A 17,232-nucleotide genomic window follows, 5' to 3' on the forward strand; every position below is an offset into this window, starting at 1 on the left:
GTCACATGACTTAAACCCCTTTCAATTGTAAATTTACAAATAGTTGAGGTATTATTCAGTTGTAAGAGCAATCCTTTTAACCTCTAAATCGTTGACTTGTAATCCCTTTTTACCTCTAAATTATTCAGTTATAAGCAATCCTTTTATGGTGATTGCCTTTTATTAAAGACTCATTTGAGTGCCACAGTCAAGGGTCAATCCCTATTCCTACTCAAAGGGTCATTGATATGGGCAGACCTGGAGAGAGAGAGAGAGAGAGAGAGAGAGAGAGAGAGAGAGAGGGTGAAAAGAGAGAGAAAGAGAGTGAGAGTGAGAGATAGAGAATAAAAAGTATCTTTTAATAAAATATAAATTAAATAGAAAACATATATGTTTATGTGTGTGTGTTTTTATTTACATTTATATATACATACATACATATGTATATATGTATGTATGTGTGTGTTTTTATTTACATTTATATATACATACATACATATGTATATATGTATGTGTGTGTGTGTATATATATATATATATATATATATATGTTTGTGTGTGTGTGTGTTTAGATGTGTGTATGATATATCTATCTATATATTTAAAAGTGACCACAACTTATCACCCATCTCCACACATTGAAATTTAATCAAAATTAATTAAATTACATCGATGTTTGTATTTATATTTTTAAATACATGTATATATGTGTATAAGTATATGTGTCTATGTATAGGTTTATGTATCTAAAACATAATATTGTATATACTATATATTTACATGTGTATGTGTGCGAGAGAGAGAGAGAGAGAGAGAGAGAGAGAGAGAGAGAGAGAGACAGAGCGCTTCTGTGTGGGAGAGTAAGAAGAGAGAGGGAGTGTGTGTGTGTGTGAGAGAGAGAGAGAGAGAGAGAGCAGGTGTGTATGTGTGTGCATGTGAGAGAGAGAGAGAGAGTTTCAATATTTGAGTGGTTGTAGAGAGGGAATAGTTCTTTTCTGGAACCTTGGTCGGCCGCAGCAATGCGCGGGTGCAATACTAGTATATATAGATAGAAAGAGTTGTTTGACTTGGTGGGGCTCACCTCAAGGGGCCGCCTAGCCGGTGACTTTTGTATATTATGATAATAATGATAAGATGTAAAGATAAAGATACATAGTTATGTATATATTTATATTCTCGGAAAATAAAAAGGATATATAGTTTTCAAACAACAAGAACATGCAATTAAACCACCCGTGAAACGTGCGATTGAGCTTATCTTAGCCCTAGCGAAAAGGAAGCCTTGTGCAGACTACACTCCTCCATCTACCGTCAAGTTTTAACGAGATATGGAGGTTGTCAGGCTGCTTGGAAGAGCCACGCCAGTGCTCTACAACAAGAGTGTGCTGCATCAACACAGTAAGCTGAAACAGAAAGCCTCTCTATTAACTCCATAGCTAGTAGCATACATGGAGAAGGGGGAAGACTGCTGCTATTGATGATCATATTGTGCAGAAACTGTGCATTTTGCACAGAAATACGGTGCCCTCTGCTGCATTTTTGGCCTAGAAACGGTTTTTTTATATGTGTTTTTTAAACCAGACAGTGTGCCTTTTTTTTTCTCTGTCTTGGGACTTTTATCATATTATTTTATATCATCAGTCATGGCCTTTGTGGAGGCTGTGCTGCACACAGTGTGTGGCAAGAGCAGGCAGCTCCGTGATACCGAGCACTCTCTGGATGCCAGCTACCATAGCTTCTCTAGTGGCCTATTGCCCTCGTTGGGTGCCAGAAGCAACAGCCATCTTCGCCTCCGCAAACGCATCATCTCGCCGTACGACCCCCGCTACAGGTACACCATCTTCCTCCCCCTCCTCAAATACATGTTTGAGCCACAAAAGAAAAAAGAAAAAAGCCTACTGTATGGTGATTTTTTGGTGCATCATAGCATGACCCTTCTAAGCATAGCAAAACATGGATCCTGATCATACTTTGAAAGAATTTCCAGCCCATCTAAGCAGCATGACAATGAAGTGACGCTAATCATGCCTGTAAAGAATTTTCAGTTCATCTAAACACGGCCATGACAAGCATGAGCATGCGAAGCATCACTATGTATTGATGCCATCCATGCCCTGAGGAATTTTCGGTCCATCTAAGGATGAGCATCCCAAACAAGATCATGCTAAGCATGCACCTTAAGGACAAACATATACTGTTCTGAAATTTTTTTTTCATCTAATGTATTTTCATTTATGAAGTATTTGCAACCTCAAATCTCACAAGGCTTTCTCAGTTTTTGTGCCAAGATATAACTAAGATGCTTGTCACTATGAAGGTTTTGAAAATGGGCAATTATAGATATACTAGTTAACAAGCTTGTTATTGTACATAACTCACAGAGAGATACTGAAACCGGCCTCTGGTAGAAACCAAAGTGCGGTAGACTAGCACTCACCTTTCCAAATGTAGTCCAGACAAATAACAAATGAACAGGAGCTAGAATGCTCCAGAACAAAAAGGAAAAATGACACCTGTTGGCCCCAAAGCTTGGCGCCCCTTTCGGTATTTCTTTATTCAAATTCAATGGAAAGTTTAACTGAGTACAACAAAGCCAATCAGGGAAAGTAAACCTGCATGTCGATCTGGCAGCCCTCAAGACCTCTTAGCATAGAGGATTCACATACAGATCTGTGTTCCACAAAACTGTGTTTTCCTCTAATCAACCAAGACAATGCAACAGGGCAGCCTTGAGCACGCATGTGGCTGTTCCATGTTCATGGCTTCAAACTCAGCCCAAGTACAAATCCACTGTCCAACTCTGTTTCCACCCTTCAAACTGCCATACCCCTCCTCTCACAAAGGGCCAAAAGAAACAACTCTGTAGCAGACATAAGCCAGTTGAAAGAAAGAAAGAAAGATAAGTTCAGAGTTTACCAACTGTTATGCGGAGTTCTGCACCGGAGGAATTGATCGTACCAGTTTGTACTTGCAGCCGCCTGTGTCAGCAATTCTGCAGCACACGTGTGCACCTGTCCATATAGGTTTGTACTTGCAACACACGTGTGTACCTGTCTGTACTTTCCTCCCCTTGCAGCTGCCTCAGAACTGTACTTGCAGCTATCTTTTTGATGCGCTGCCTGTACCTTGATGATGCGCCGCCGCCTGTACCAGCTGTACGGGATTGCACTGTACCCGTCTGTCCAGCATGTACCCGTCTGTACTTGCTGGACAGAGTTGTCCTTATCCGCCTGCACTTGTCCATACCTGTAGCCACCGCCTGTACCCTGGTGATGCGCCGCCTCCTGTACCAGCTGTACGAGACTGCACTGTACTCGTCTGTCCCTGCTGGACAGAGCTGTCCTTATCCGCCTGCACTTGTCTGTATAGGTCAACACCTGAGCCGCCTGTTAGATGCGTTGCCTGCACAGCAGTCGCCCTACCTGCAGCCGCATGTAATAGCCTGTACCTGCAGCACCGGTACCTGTTGTACCAGTGTGTACCTGTAGCCTGTACCAGCATGTACTAGACGTCTTGCTGCTGCTATAAGGCTTCTCTCCGCAGCCAGCCAACTTGAACCAGTCTCTCCACGCAGGCAACCAGTCGACTCCTCTTCTCCCAAAAAGCAAGTGCCCGTAAGAGAGAGAGAGAGAGAGAGAGAGAGAGAGAGAGAGAGAGAGAGAGAAATGAAATGAAATGAAATGTTATATTAACGTCTTCAGAAGGCCATAATGACCTATGAGACCAAAAGTTACATCATGGTGGATCTGATACAATGTCTGGATAAAAAAACCCAGAAAATGAAAAATAAAGATGATACTACTGGCACCTAGAAAATGAAACTGGAACTGGAAGGTAAACAGAAACCCTTATAGGGTGTGAATATAGTGAGGGGGGGGTACGCTATGGAGGTGAGTGGAATATAGTGAGGGGATACAATATCATGTGGGACGGAGGGGTACACTATGGAGGTGCCTCCATCTCATAATATGTGCCGCATCGGACGCTGGCGGATCTCCTCTATATCCTCTGTGGTCAGCACCCTGATTGGGTGTCCCGCATGCCTCGCCAGAATAATCCGAATCCGCCGCTGCAACCTCCGTCTATGCTGGGATGCCCTCCTCCGTAGTCGTGGGCGTGTGGACCACCCAAGCTCAATCGCACGATCAATCAGTGTACCTTTGGTGTGGGCGGTATCCATGTCCTGCTGCTGCTGTGGTCCATCTGGCACAGTGATGGCTGGACTAAAGAAGTGTGTAATGTGCCTCTGAGTCTGGCTCTCTGTGCGCCTAAGCAGGCTATCTCTATGTCTCCGCAGCTCAAGCAAGAACAATCCCAAACACCTCTGGTCCTGGTACCCCATGACTCTGGAAAGTGGTCCAAAACCCTCTCTGAATAAACAGTGGAAACGACCACGTATCTCATAGTATGCAGTACAATGGCATATATGACTTGAAGATAGGCACGATGGTGGACCTACTCCAAGTCTTGGGTAAGCCTTCGCACATAGCACGATTGAAGATCACTGCTAGAAGCTCTGCCAGCATGTCTCTCGCATGAATAAAGTGCTCAGCAACCAATCCATCATGATCATATGCTCTCCCAATCTTCATCCTATCAATGGCCTTCCTTACCATCTCTGCGGTAAAGAAAGTACATGTCTGTGGGCATGGTGCTGGCGGGTCAGGAAAAGGTGTCTGTCCAGGAACTGTATATAGAGATGCTGCATAACTACCCCAGACCTCTGTAGAAGTGATGGCCAAAGCAGGGGAGGACTCATGAAACAGACGCCAAGCCTCCCTCGAATCCTGGCTCAAGAACAACTGGTATAATTCCTGCTCTAGCCGAGCAAGGAAGGCCCGCTTCTTCCTTCGCACAAGGCGTCGGAAGGCAATACGTGATTGTCGGTGAGTAGTGACTCCCAAAGCAACCTCCCGCTGCAATCGGGCTCTAGTCTCTCTGCACTCCTCATCATACCAGCTGTTCTGGGGCATACATGGATTACAGCCAAGAGCTCTTTCTCATAGATATCCATATGAAGCTCGGCATCATGCAAACAACGGCTCTCGTATGCAACTACATGCCCTTCTTGATTTAGGACAGCTCCAATACAATCGCCACAAGCATCACATTCAACCACGAATGGCTTGTGCAAGTCAGGAACAATCAATACTGGACCACATATGATCGCATGCTTGAGCTGCAAGAAAGCATCGTGTTCCTTTGAAGTCCATTTGAAAGCAGTTTTCTTCTTCGTGAGATCATATAGAGGAGTGGCAATCATAGCAAAATGCCTTATGAAATGCCTGTAATACGAACATAATCCCAGAAAACTACGTACTTGATGTACGTTTTGCAATTCGGGCCAATTCCGAATGGTCTCTATCTTTGCAGGATCCATTGTAACTCCATTTTTGGATACAATATGATCCAAATAATGAATCTCTGAAAGGAAAAACTCACTTTTCTTGGCATTTACGAAAAGTTTGTGCTTCCGCAACTCTTCGAACACTGTGACCAAATGAGTTCTGTGTTCCTGCTCATTTTTGGAGAAAACCAAGATGTCATCAAAGAAGACTCCTGTGAACTTGCGATGGGGTCGGAATATCCTATCCATCATTCGATTAAAAGTAGCAGGAGCATTGGTGAGACCAAAAGGCATTACCAAGAATTCATATAATCCGAAGGCTGTCCTGAATGCAGTTTTATGGACATCTTGTGGCACCACTCGGATCTGGTGATAACCACTCTTCAAATCAAGTCTGCTAAAGCAAGCTGAGCCATCAAGCTTATCCAAGATATCATCAATTCGCGGAATTGGAAATCTGTTCTTGATGGTAAGCTTGTTCAAAGCTCTATAGTCCACACACATACGGAATGATCCGTCCTTCTTTTGAACAAGAAGCACAGGAGAGCAGTAAGGTGAGGAACTGGGCTGAACCAAACCTTTCTCTAAAAGCTCGTTTACCTGCTTCATGATTTCTTCTTGTTGTGCAGCACTCACTCGGTATGCGGGTTTGTTAGGTGGAGAACTACCTAGCACAAGATCTATGCGATGATCTTCGGGCCTTTGGGAAGGTAATTCACCTGGCAATGAATCAGCAAAACAGTCGTTGAATGCATAAAGAAAATTCAGCCTATCATTAGACATAGCATCCACATTTTGATGATTTGGCACAAGGCTATCACGAACAAAAACCAAGTACGCAGAAAGACTCTTTTTCATTGCTTTATTAATTTGGATGTGTGATACAAGTGGGATGGAATCCCCTTCTGTACCAGCATCAATAAAATGCATGCGGCCTTTATGCATAAAAGAAATCATATTAGACTTGTAGTCTTTGCGGGGCTCAAGCCTATGGTGCCATGGCTTGCCCAACAATACATCACATCCATTCAGTGGAGCAACTAGGAAATGCTCATTATCAAGGTAGCCCTGGATATGGATGCACAACTTCCCTATCAATGGGGTAACCTGCACCTCTTTACCAATAAATGCAGCGTCGGCTTCAATCTGAGGTCCCATATGCTCGACCTCAATACCCAATGTAGCTGCCATTTGCATAGAGATGAAGTTGTCAGTTGCACAGTCATCAAACATGAATAAGGCGGGCTGATCCTTGATTTGCTCCCAAGCCTTGCAAACCATTCGCTCTTTTGCATCATGACCTGTATTTCCTTGCACATCAGGAACCGCATGTCCTCGTGCTTTGGTTTGCGATCTGGGCATTGTCGAAACATGTGGTCTTTGCTACCACAAGAAAAGCATTTTCCATCCTTGGCATATTGCTCTCTTTGTTCCGGGGTTAAGCCGAATTTGTTCTTCCTTGGGCCCTGATCTTTAGATGTGTTATTTTCAGCTTTACCACCCTTGTAGGACTCCTGGAAGTTCTTTTTAGGTGGCTGTCCACCCTTTTGCTGATTTGGGACAGCCTTGTCCTTTCCCTTTGAACCTCCTTGATCCTGCTTAATCTTGAGCACCAATTGCTCCGTAGCAAGAGCAGAAGTTGTGAGTTGTTGCAAAGTATGTTTCGGGTGCAATTCAATGCCTGAACGATATGCTGGTTGCAGTCCAGAACGAAACTTCCTCTTTCTTTCATCCTCAGTGATTTGCATAAAGGGAGTCACTTCTAGCAACACTTTCTAGAATTTGTTAACATACTGTTGCATACTTTCATTGTCTCTTTGTTCCAGCCTGTCCCACTTTTGAGTGAGAGTTTGCTCCGCATTTGGTGGCAAAAACTGAGCATAGAATCTGTCTTTAAATTCCTTCCAAGTGGAGATGGGATCCTTGGTGATCTTTTCAGTGATCCACCAATGAGCAGCAGTCCCTTTCAAAAACATGCTAGCATGGCGTACCTTTGACTTTTCTGTAAAGTCCTCATCGCTAAAAGCAATGCCGAACTGTGCCACAAATGCTAACACTTTAGAAGCATCATGTTCACCATGAAAGACATCAAATTTGACAGATTTGTCACCTGCTTTGAATTCCTTGAGCTTTCTGAAATGAGGCTCATGGTCTTCTCTTTTTCTTTTCAACGGGGTAGCCCTATCTGCATGGGCTCCATGGGCCGTCATAGAAGTTTCATGAGGCACGGTGGCATGTGCTCCACGAACTCGAAACTCAGTTGAATGTGACTTACCTGCATATGGTAATGTCTCTCCATGAGACAACTCAGAAGGCAAAATTTTTCTGGAAGCAGACCTGTCACCATGAGATACATGTCTTGCATGCATGTGACTTTCATGCCCTCCATGAGCACTGGCATACATATATCTATCAGGCTTAGTGCCTTGTGCAGAAGATGCATGTCGAGAGGTGACTGTCACCTCTTCCTTCTGCATAAAAGATTTCAGCCGTTGAGATGCGGGATCTCCATGCTTCAAACGAGGTGGATTTCTGAATTTCAGCTCTCCGTCATCCCCCTCTTTAATATCACCTTTGCGGAGAAGGTAGGCAAGTGCCAACTCCCTTGGTTTCTTGCCCACTTCCCGTGCCATTGATTCAAAAGTTACATCTACCATTGCATCAGCCTTCCTGGCTTCAATAGCACTTTGCAGATGGGGATCTTCATGCAAAAACTTTAACTCTTGCTCTTGAGCCTGCAAAAGTTTTCTCATATGTTCCATTTCAGCCCTCATAGCATCAGGCTCTTGTTCAAGCATAACTGTCTTTCCTGGAGACAGTTGACCCTTTGATTCACTATCATTAACCCTTTCAAGGGGCTTGTGTCTTCCTCGCAGGGCATCAGACCCACGAGAGGCACTAGATGGACCCCTCGAATTAGGCACTTCCAAAGGGTTGCCTTGGCTGTCCATTGTGTTTAAAGTTTGCTAAAAGCGGGATGTCCAGTACACAAGTTTGTTTCCCCACTAGGAAGAGGGAAACAACCGTGCTCTGATACCAATGAAACCGATCCCGTCAAGTGGGAAGACTCCGTTGGACACCCACACGCTTAATAGCACAACTTTAAAACCACAATTTGAAATGGACGACTTAATTCAACTTGAAATTGAAATGAAAGTGAAATGGAAAGATGGACACCAGCATTGGGGCCGGAACGGGCCGACCCCCCCTCAATATATGATATATTTATTGGGAGTATTTAATAAATACAATGCTCCATGGGTTCCAAGAACCAGATGATGTCCATGTACATATGAAAACAGAACCAAACAAATAGGCTCGAAGTCGACATTCGGAGTAGACACTCCAAGCAGAACGACCACTAGCGTGGTCCAGTCTCTACGGTCCTGTACCACGCACAAACAGGCGCTCTCGTACTAACGCCTGGCTCTCCCGATCTCAGCACCTTTGGACCGAGGTTCTCCAATAGAGCTTGGACTACCCGGCACCGAACGGGTGTTGGCCGTATAGGGAGTCGGGAATCCCTTAGCAGATTTAACACAAAAATACTTTACTTAAATCTGAAATTCACTTACTTGTGGATGGCAGATAGTGAACCAATACCCGTGGTATTTGTGTAGAAGATGTAGCCACCCAGGAGATGTGAAATCCTCTTGTAGTCGCCAGTCTCTACGGTCCTGTACCACGCACAAACAGGCGCTCTCGTACTAACGCCTGGCTCTCCCGATCTCAGCACCTTTGGACCGAGGTTCTCCAATAGAGCTTGGACTACCCGGCACCGAACGGGTGTTGGCCGTATAGGGAGTCGGGAATCCCTTAGCAGATTTAACACAAAAATACTTTACTTAAATCTGAAATTCACTTACTTGTGGATGGCAGATAGTGAACCAATACCCGTGGTATTTGTGTAGAAGATGTAGCCACCGAGGAGATGTGAAATCCTCTTGTAGTCGCCAGTGGAGAAGATGTGCAACCTCTTTCAAAGTAGGAAATAGAGAGGCAGCCTTAGAGGTTAAAACACCTTGTTGAAGAAACAGTCGCCTCGGGGTGGACCATCAAGACAAGTACCACCGCAAAAGACCACAGCCGCCTGCTGTGAGAGAAGGAGTACCCACTTGCAAGGGAGAAGAGGCCCGGCTGCAGCGTGGAGAGAAGATGGAATGGAAGAGCATAATCTGAACTGTGGCAGCCGCCTATGAGGATGGTGGGCAGCCCTGCAGGTAAAACAGGCGCAGCCTGTGAACTGTAGAAGGTGGGTAGCCTGCAGGTAACACCAGCGCAGAGGATAGGGCAGTGCAGCCTGTGGTTGTGCAACTGCCTACTGATGGAACCCCCTGCTGTCTGCCAGCCAGCCGCCTGTAGGAGTGCATGCGCAGCCTGTTATGAAGAGAGAGAGCACACACACACGCCTGGCTGCTGAAAGGAGAAGAGATGCCTAGTCGACTGCAGTAAACAGGCGCAGCCTACTGGACAGAAGAGGCGTGCGTAGTCTGCTGAAGATGGCAGCCGCCTGTAGGAGAACGAGCGCAAGAGATGGTCGCCAAAAGATGGTTGCCGGGTGGTTTCTCTACGCAAGAAGTTGATCGGCCCATTGTTCCTCGCTGAAGGTGAAAGCCTATTTTAATAAAAATTAAGGTGGAGTTCAACCTTAGTGATTCACATGCAAGAACCTTAGTGATTCCCACGCTTGCATGTGGGTGACCAGTGTGGGTAGGTGACCATGCCCACCCCCACACTCACTTAAGTGGGGCTCCCCACCTTGGCCCCTAAGTGGGTGCCCAAAGGGGGTGCCCACTTTTAAATGAATGTGAACACTTAACCTTATAAAACAAAAGGTTAGGAATAAAATATTAAAAACAACAGGTGCGACATACTTACCACCTGTTCACATGCACCAAAACTCGTCAGAATACAGAGCAGACTTCACGACTCACTGGCAGGCGTCCCCGCTCAGTAAGTAACACGTCAAGCAGGCAAACACACAAATACATGTCATGCGAAAACAGTTTCAAACATGCAAAACATGTGTGCATGTGCAAATAGTAACATGGACATATCTCCCGTTCATGGAACAAGTACAAAATATCTGTCGGCACAAAACTGGCACGACATAAAAACATAAAAACCTGGTCTTCCTATGGAGTGACAGTCCCATAGGTAAGACACAGTTCCAGGCACGAGTCTCCCTATGGTGTGACAATCCCATAGGCAAAACACGGCACGAATACTGGCTCTTCCATGGCGTGACAATCCCATGGGTTGAACACAGTCTAGGTCATACACGGGTGGCACCAGTCTGGCTCCCGTCCATACGACACCATCCTGCTAACACACGGGTGGCACCAGTCTGGCTCCCGTCCATGTCAGCAAAATACTGGCCTCTTCACATGAGACACCAGCCTGGCCTCAAGTGAACGAGACGCAAAAACTGGAGATGGACCAAATGGTCGGCCAATTGGTGACACATCGAGATAAAGCTACAAAACCTGAGGTGAATCTGCTAAGTCACCTTCCTCCATCCACTTCGCATTCATCGGTGAGTAGTTCTTGAACTTCACAAGATAGCGACGAGAAACTTTACCTCGTACCTTTCTTTCCTTATGTGCCGGTATCTGCTCTGGAATAAGAAGCTCATCAAGTTCCTCAACTTCCGGCTGAGCCTCACCTGATACATCCTCAGGCACATCCCCATGGAAAGGTCTGAGGAGACTCACATGGACTCACATGAAATGCATTGTGAATCCTCCAGTGATCTGGTAGCTTCAAGCGATAGGCCACCTCACCAATCTTTTCCAATACGTGAAAAGGTCCATAATAGCGCATGCTCAACTTAGGGAATAAGCACTCTTTACCCTTCATTTTCTTGAGCCTAGCTTTTTCAAATCGCAAAAGAACCCAATCACCCAATGCAAACTCGAATGCACGTCTGTGACGGTCTGCTGCTTTCTTTTGCTTTTGCTGAGTTTTCTGGAGTGCCAACTTAACTCTCCGATAAGCTTCATCCTCAAGCTCATGATGATAAGCAAGTGAAACTGCTGAGACCTGTGGCTTGCGTGACAAAGCATCTGCCACAACATTCTTTTTGCCTTCCACATGCACAATCTGGAAGTGGAAGATAGACAAAAAATTGGCCCATCGCATATGCTTCTCAGAAAGTTTAGTTTGTGTGAGGAAATAACGCAAGGTCTGATGATCTGTCTGAACAGTGAAATCAGCCCCAAGCAAATAGTGAAATCAGCCCCAAGCAAATAGTGTCTCCATGTAGAAAGAGCATGAATTACAGCCAACATCTCTTTCTCATAAACCTGCAAATGCTTCTCGGCATTCTGCAATATACGACTCTCATAGGCTATCACATGTCCTTCCTGCATGAGAACTGTCCCAATACTGTTTCCACATGCATCACACTGGACAACAAAAGCCTTTCAGAGATCCGATAATACCAATACGGGATCCGAAGGAAGCTTTTCTTTAAGCTTTTTAAAGGCTGTAATTTCTTGATCAGCCCATCTAAACGGAGTTGCCTTCTTTGTTAAGGCATGAAGGGGTGAAGCAATCTCAGCAAAATACCGTATGTACCTGTAGTAGGAACACAATCCCAAAAAGCTGCGTACATCATGCACGGTCCTCAAATCTGGCCAATTAAGAATTGCTTCCACTTTCGAAGGATCCATACGGACTCCATGCTTAGACACAATATGCCCCAAGAAGTGTATCTCTTCCAAGAAGAACTCACTCTTCTTGCCATTAATGACCAGCCTATGCTTGTGGAGTTCTTCAAACACAATGACCAAATGCTTCCTATGCTCCTCCTCAGTATGTGAATGCACAATCATATCATCAAAGAATGTTGAGGCCGGAAAATCCTGTCCATCATCCTGTTAAATGTGGCAGGCGCATTTGTCAAACCAAAGGGCATAACTAAGAACTCATATAGCCCAAAAGTGGTCCGAAATGCTGTCTTGTGCACATCCTCGGGTCTAATGCATATCTGATGATACCCGCTTTTCAAGTCTATCTGACTAAAGACTGTTGAGCCCTGTAAGCGGTCCAATATGTCATCGATCCTCGGAATAGGGAATCGATTCTTGATGGTATTCTTGTTTAGCGCCCTGTAATCTATACACATGCGCCAAGAACCATCTTTCTTTTGTACTAGGAGCACAGGTGAGCAAAAGGGTGATGAGCTAGGTTGGATCAACTCTTTATTCAACAACTCCTGTACCTGACTCATAATTTCTTCTTGTTGGGCTGCACTAACGCGGTACGGCGGTCTATTTGGTGGAGTACTCCCCGGAATTAGATCAATAGCATGATCTTCTGGCCTTTCCGGAGAAAGTTCTCCTGGTAATGACTTGGAAAAACAATCTTGGAACTCACACAAGAAATCAGTCCTGTCTTTATCTAACATAGACAAATTAGATTTAGACTCATCATCTTTTGCATCCTTTACAAAAATCAAGTACGCGGAAAGATGCTTTTTCATTACTGATGAAATTGCCGAAGCTGATACAATAGGAACAGATTCTCCTTTAAGCTTTACATCCAAAATATGCTCTTTCCCTCTATGAGTCAAAGTAATCTTCTTGTTGTATGTATCCACCACCGCATGTACTCTATGGCACCATGGCATACCCAACAAAACATCACATCCATCAAGTGGCATGATGAAGAACTCTTCACTGTCCACATAACCCTGCACATGAAGCCTGAGCTTCCCAATAATAGGAGTAACGGGTTCTGCATACCCAGGACAAGCTATATTAACCTCATACAAAGGCCCCATCTCCTCTACGCACGGATCCCCAATCGGCCAGCCAAATCCGGTGAAATAAAGTTAGCTCTAGCAGCTGTGTCAAAGAAAATCAAGGCATTTTGATCTCTCACTTTGCCCCATGTCTTGCATAACTCAGTCTCTTCACCACCTGGCTGTTCCCCAACAAGATCACGAACTAACCCTGCAGAAGGTTTTGGTTTCTTAGACTTGGGCTCCCCTTTAGTGTTAGAGTCCTTTTGGGACTTACGCTTGGGACAGTTAAAAGACATATGTCCCTCCTCTGTACAGTAAAAACATTTCCGAGCATCCATCAAAGCCTGTCTCTCCTCAGGAGTTCTTTTGGGCATTGGTAACTTCTTATACCGCTTCTCTGTAGACCCTTTTGCATCACGCGAAGCATGCCCTGACTTTTCAGATTTCTTGCTTGAGCTTTTACTTCCTTTAAATCCAGATGAGACCCCAGTGAGTAACGCATTTGCTGTCATAGCATTCTCTATCATCTGTGACATATTTGTTACTCGAGTCTTTATGCAATAGTCACGCACTTCCTTGGGCAGCCCACAACAATACTTCTCCACCTGCTGAGACAAAGGCACTGCACGATAGGTAGTAATTGGGAGTAAAGCTTCCCAAAACTTCTTATTATAATCCTCAAGATTTTTACACTTTGATGCATCCAACTTGTGCCATGCGGTCATTACATCCACCTCAAAAGTAGATGTGAGCCATACGGAAGAGAACACCTGTTTAAACTGTATCCAAGTAGATGGTGCTATGCCCTGTAAAAGAAGAGTGGACCACCACTGCAATGCATTGCCCTTGAGAAAAGTCCTTTCTCACCTTAGAGGATTCCGTGTAATTTCCACCAGAAAAAGCAGCATCAAACTGCTGTAAAAAGGTAAGTGCCTTTAGCTTATCTTTGGCCCCACTGAATGTGTCAAATTTCACTGCAGCTCCCCCTTCCTTATAATCCTTCGCCTTACTGTAAAAAGGTAAGTGCCTTTAGCTTATCTTTGGACCCACTGAATGTGTCAAATTTCACTGCAGCTCCCCCTTCCTTATAATCCTTCGCCTTACCCATAGGCATTAGATTATCGTAAGGAAGTGGCTTCACAAGATTGCTACCCCCAGCATTCATGCCCATCAAGTTCCCACACCTGGCATTCCACACATTCCGGCCATGTTTCCAAACATACCACTATGCATACCGGGCTGCATGCCCCCATACATGTTTCCTTGCATTCCGGGCTGCATACCACCATATATATTCCCTTGCATACTAGGCTGAAAACTAGCTCCAAAATTCCCTGGAATAACCCCCAGTCATGGATTGGAACACAGAGCCACCACCAAAATAGCCTGGATGCATAGACTGCTGTGGAATATATGGCTGTCCGAAAAAGGAACTCTGTGAGTTGGCACCAAAAGTGTGTTGCATGTTCGGAAACTGTCCAAAAGAAGGATCCTGTGGGGAGGCACCACTATTGCCCTGAGGTGGGTTCTTAGAATGCACTTTCTTCTTCTTTTCAGGCTGAGAACGGGATCTCATAAATTCAGCAAACTTCTCACTTTGAGTGAGCTGCATAAACACATCCATTACACCTGCCAAACGATTTTTAAACTGAGCATCATCTTCCTCTTTACTAGGCATGTCTTCTGGCTGTGTTACATCCTCATATTGTGCATCTTCTGCAGCCTGTTCTCCTGCAAGAATATCCTCAGATTCATTTCTCTCAAGAGAGGCCTCTTGCTCTTTCTCTTCATCATAAAAATATTCATCTTCTGTGTCTGACATGTTGCTGAATTTTTCAGCAATGACTTTGCTCGAGACAACCACGAGCTCACCCCCTTAAGAAAGTTGATGATGGGTCCCGGCAACGGAACCTTGAAACCGGCCTCTGGTAGAAACCAAAGTGCGGTAGACTAGCAGTCACCTTTCCAAATGTAGTCCAGACAAACAACAAATGAACAGGAGCTAGAATGCTCCAGAACAAAAAGGAAAAACGACACCTGTTGGCCCCAAAGCTTGGCGCCCCTTTCGGTATTTCTTTATTCAAATTCAATGGAAAGTTTAACTGAGTACAACAAAGCCAATCAGGGAAAGTAAACCTGCATGTCCAATCTGGCAGCCCTCAAGACCTCTTAGCATAGAGGATTCACATACAGATCTGTGTCCCACAAAAGCAACACACTGTGTTTTCCTCTAATCAACCAAGACAATGCAACATTGCAGCCTTGAGCACGCATGTGGCTGTTCCATGTTCATGGCTTCAAACTCAGCCCAAGTACAAATCCACTGTCCAACTCTGTTTCCACCCTTCAAACTGCCATACCCCTCCTCTCACAAAGGGCCAGAAGAAACAACTCTGTATAGCAGACATAAGCCAGTGGAAAGAAAGAAAGAAAGAAAAGGTCAGAGTTTACCAACTGTTATGCGCAGTTCTGCACCGGAGGGATTGACCGTACCAGTTTGTACTTGCAGCCGCCTGTGTCAGCAATTCTGCAGCACACGTGTGCACCTGTCCGTATAGGTTTGTACTTGCAGCACACGTGTGTACCTGTCTGTACTTTCCCCCCTGCAGCCGCCTCAGAACTGTACTTGCAGCTATCCTTTTGATGCGCCACTTGTACCCTGATGATGCGCCGCCGCCTGTACCAGCTGCACGGGACTGCACTGTACCCGTCTGTACCTGCTGGACAGCTGTCCTTATCTGCCTGCACCTGTCCGTACAGGTCAACACCTGCAGCCGCCGCCTGTACCCTGGTGATGCGCCGCCGCCTGTACCAGCTGTACGAGACTGCACTGTACCTGTCTGTACCTGCTGGACAGAGCTGTCCTTATCTGCCTGGACCTGTCCGTATAGGTCAACACCTGCAGCCGCCTGCACACAGCAGTCGCCCTGCAGCCACCTGTAATAGCCTGTACCTGCAGCACCCGTACCTGTCGTACCAGTGTGTACCTGCAGCCTGTACCAGCCTGTACTAGACGTCTTGCTGCTGCTGTAAGGCTTCTCTCTACGCAGCCAGCCAACTTGAACCAGGCTCTCTCCACGCAGGCAACCAGCCGACTCCTCTTCTCCCAAAAAGCAAGTGCCCGTAAGAGAGAGAGAGAGAGAGAGAGAGAGAGAGAGAGAGAGATGGAAAGGAGGCGTGTACTCCAAAAGTGGAATAGCCCTCCCTCCATAAATATCTTAGGGCCCTTTAAAGTTTATTAAAGTTTCTAAGGGCCTCCCAAGATTTATTAACCTTAGAAACTTAAAAACCTTGGTCCCCATTCATACTTGGGGCTGTCCACACATATTTCTTTTGTCCGGACACCCAAGTATGCATCTTTAACAATTTATCTTACATTTATCTTGCTCACCAACCACCATGCTCACACTTATGCTGTTCCACTTTCACAGGGTCATGACAGATACTGGGCAAGTTTCAACTTATTATCCCTTTGTTGTTGCAGGTGGTGGCAGAACTTGCTGATTATTCTTGTCGTGTATTCGGCTTGGGTGTCTCCATTTGAGTTTGGATTCATGCAAGACCTCCCAGGCCATTTTTTCATGGTGGATTACGTGGTGGATGCGTTCTTTGGGATAGATATATTTGTAACTTTCTTTGTGGCTTACCTGGACAAGAGAACATACTTGCTTGTCGATCAGCATAGTCAAATAGCTTTAAGGTACTTTTCTTTTGTTTTTTCTAATTAAAAAGTATGCAAATCCTGTTCTCCTGCACATTTTATCATGCTACAGACATTAATCTAAGAGTTTTCCACCATACTATGAGCTTGGAGACATGCATTTCTGGAGCAAGGTGCCATGACTTCTTTTATGGCATCCAGTCAATCTTAAAACAGTCCACGTATGTTGACATTGACCACTATTTAGCAGAAGTATGCAAGCTTTCCCTCACCATGAAAATGGTTTCAAACATAAGCCTATGCAGAAAAAGTCATGCTCTGCCAATGTAATGTGCTGTTGATCTGTGCAATAGTTATTGAAATGGTTTGCTCTCTAGTGACTGTACATCATACATGGGTGTTTTAGTTACTGGGTGACACTTAGGTGGATGCTATGGTCTCCTTCCACGCATTTTACTCACAGATAGCAACCGGCTTACACTTCAGAAAGAAGTT

At 45.1% G+C, this 17,232-nt stretch overlaps 1 protein-coding gene across 3 annotated transcripts in view; it reads left to right on the forward strand.

The window, feature by feature from the left end:
• Positions 1-1,205: 1,205 nt before the first annotated feature.
• Positions 1,206-17,232, forward strand: part of LOC147616754 (potassium channel KAT3-like) — a 49,831-nt gene continuing 33,804 nt past the window's right edge. For all 3 annotated transcript variants that reach the window (XR_015262549.1, XM_086777814.1, XM_086777815.1), the window contains exons 1-2: positions 1,206-1,810; positions 16,561-16,776. Coding sequence is in view for 2 of the 3 variants with exons in the window: in XM_086777814.1 (XP_086633940.1) it covers positions 1,623-1,810; positions 16,561-16,776 (404 nt within the window). In the remaining variant the exon portion in view is untranslated. The remainder of the gene's footprint in view (positions 1,811-16,560; positions 16,777-17,232) is intronic.

Source organism: Cibotium barometz, chromosome 38 (genome assembly GCF_041138505.1).
Source record: "Cibotium barometz isolate CiBa-2024 chromosome 38, ASM4113850v1, whole genome shotgun sequence".
In the NCBI taxonomy this organism is placed as follows: domain Eukaryota; kingdom Viridiplantae; phylum Streptophyta; class Polypodiopsida; order Cyatheales; family Cibotiaceae; genus Cibotium; species Cibotium barometz.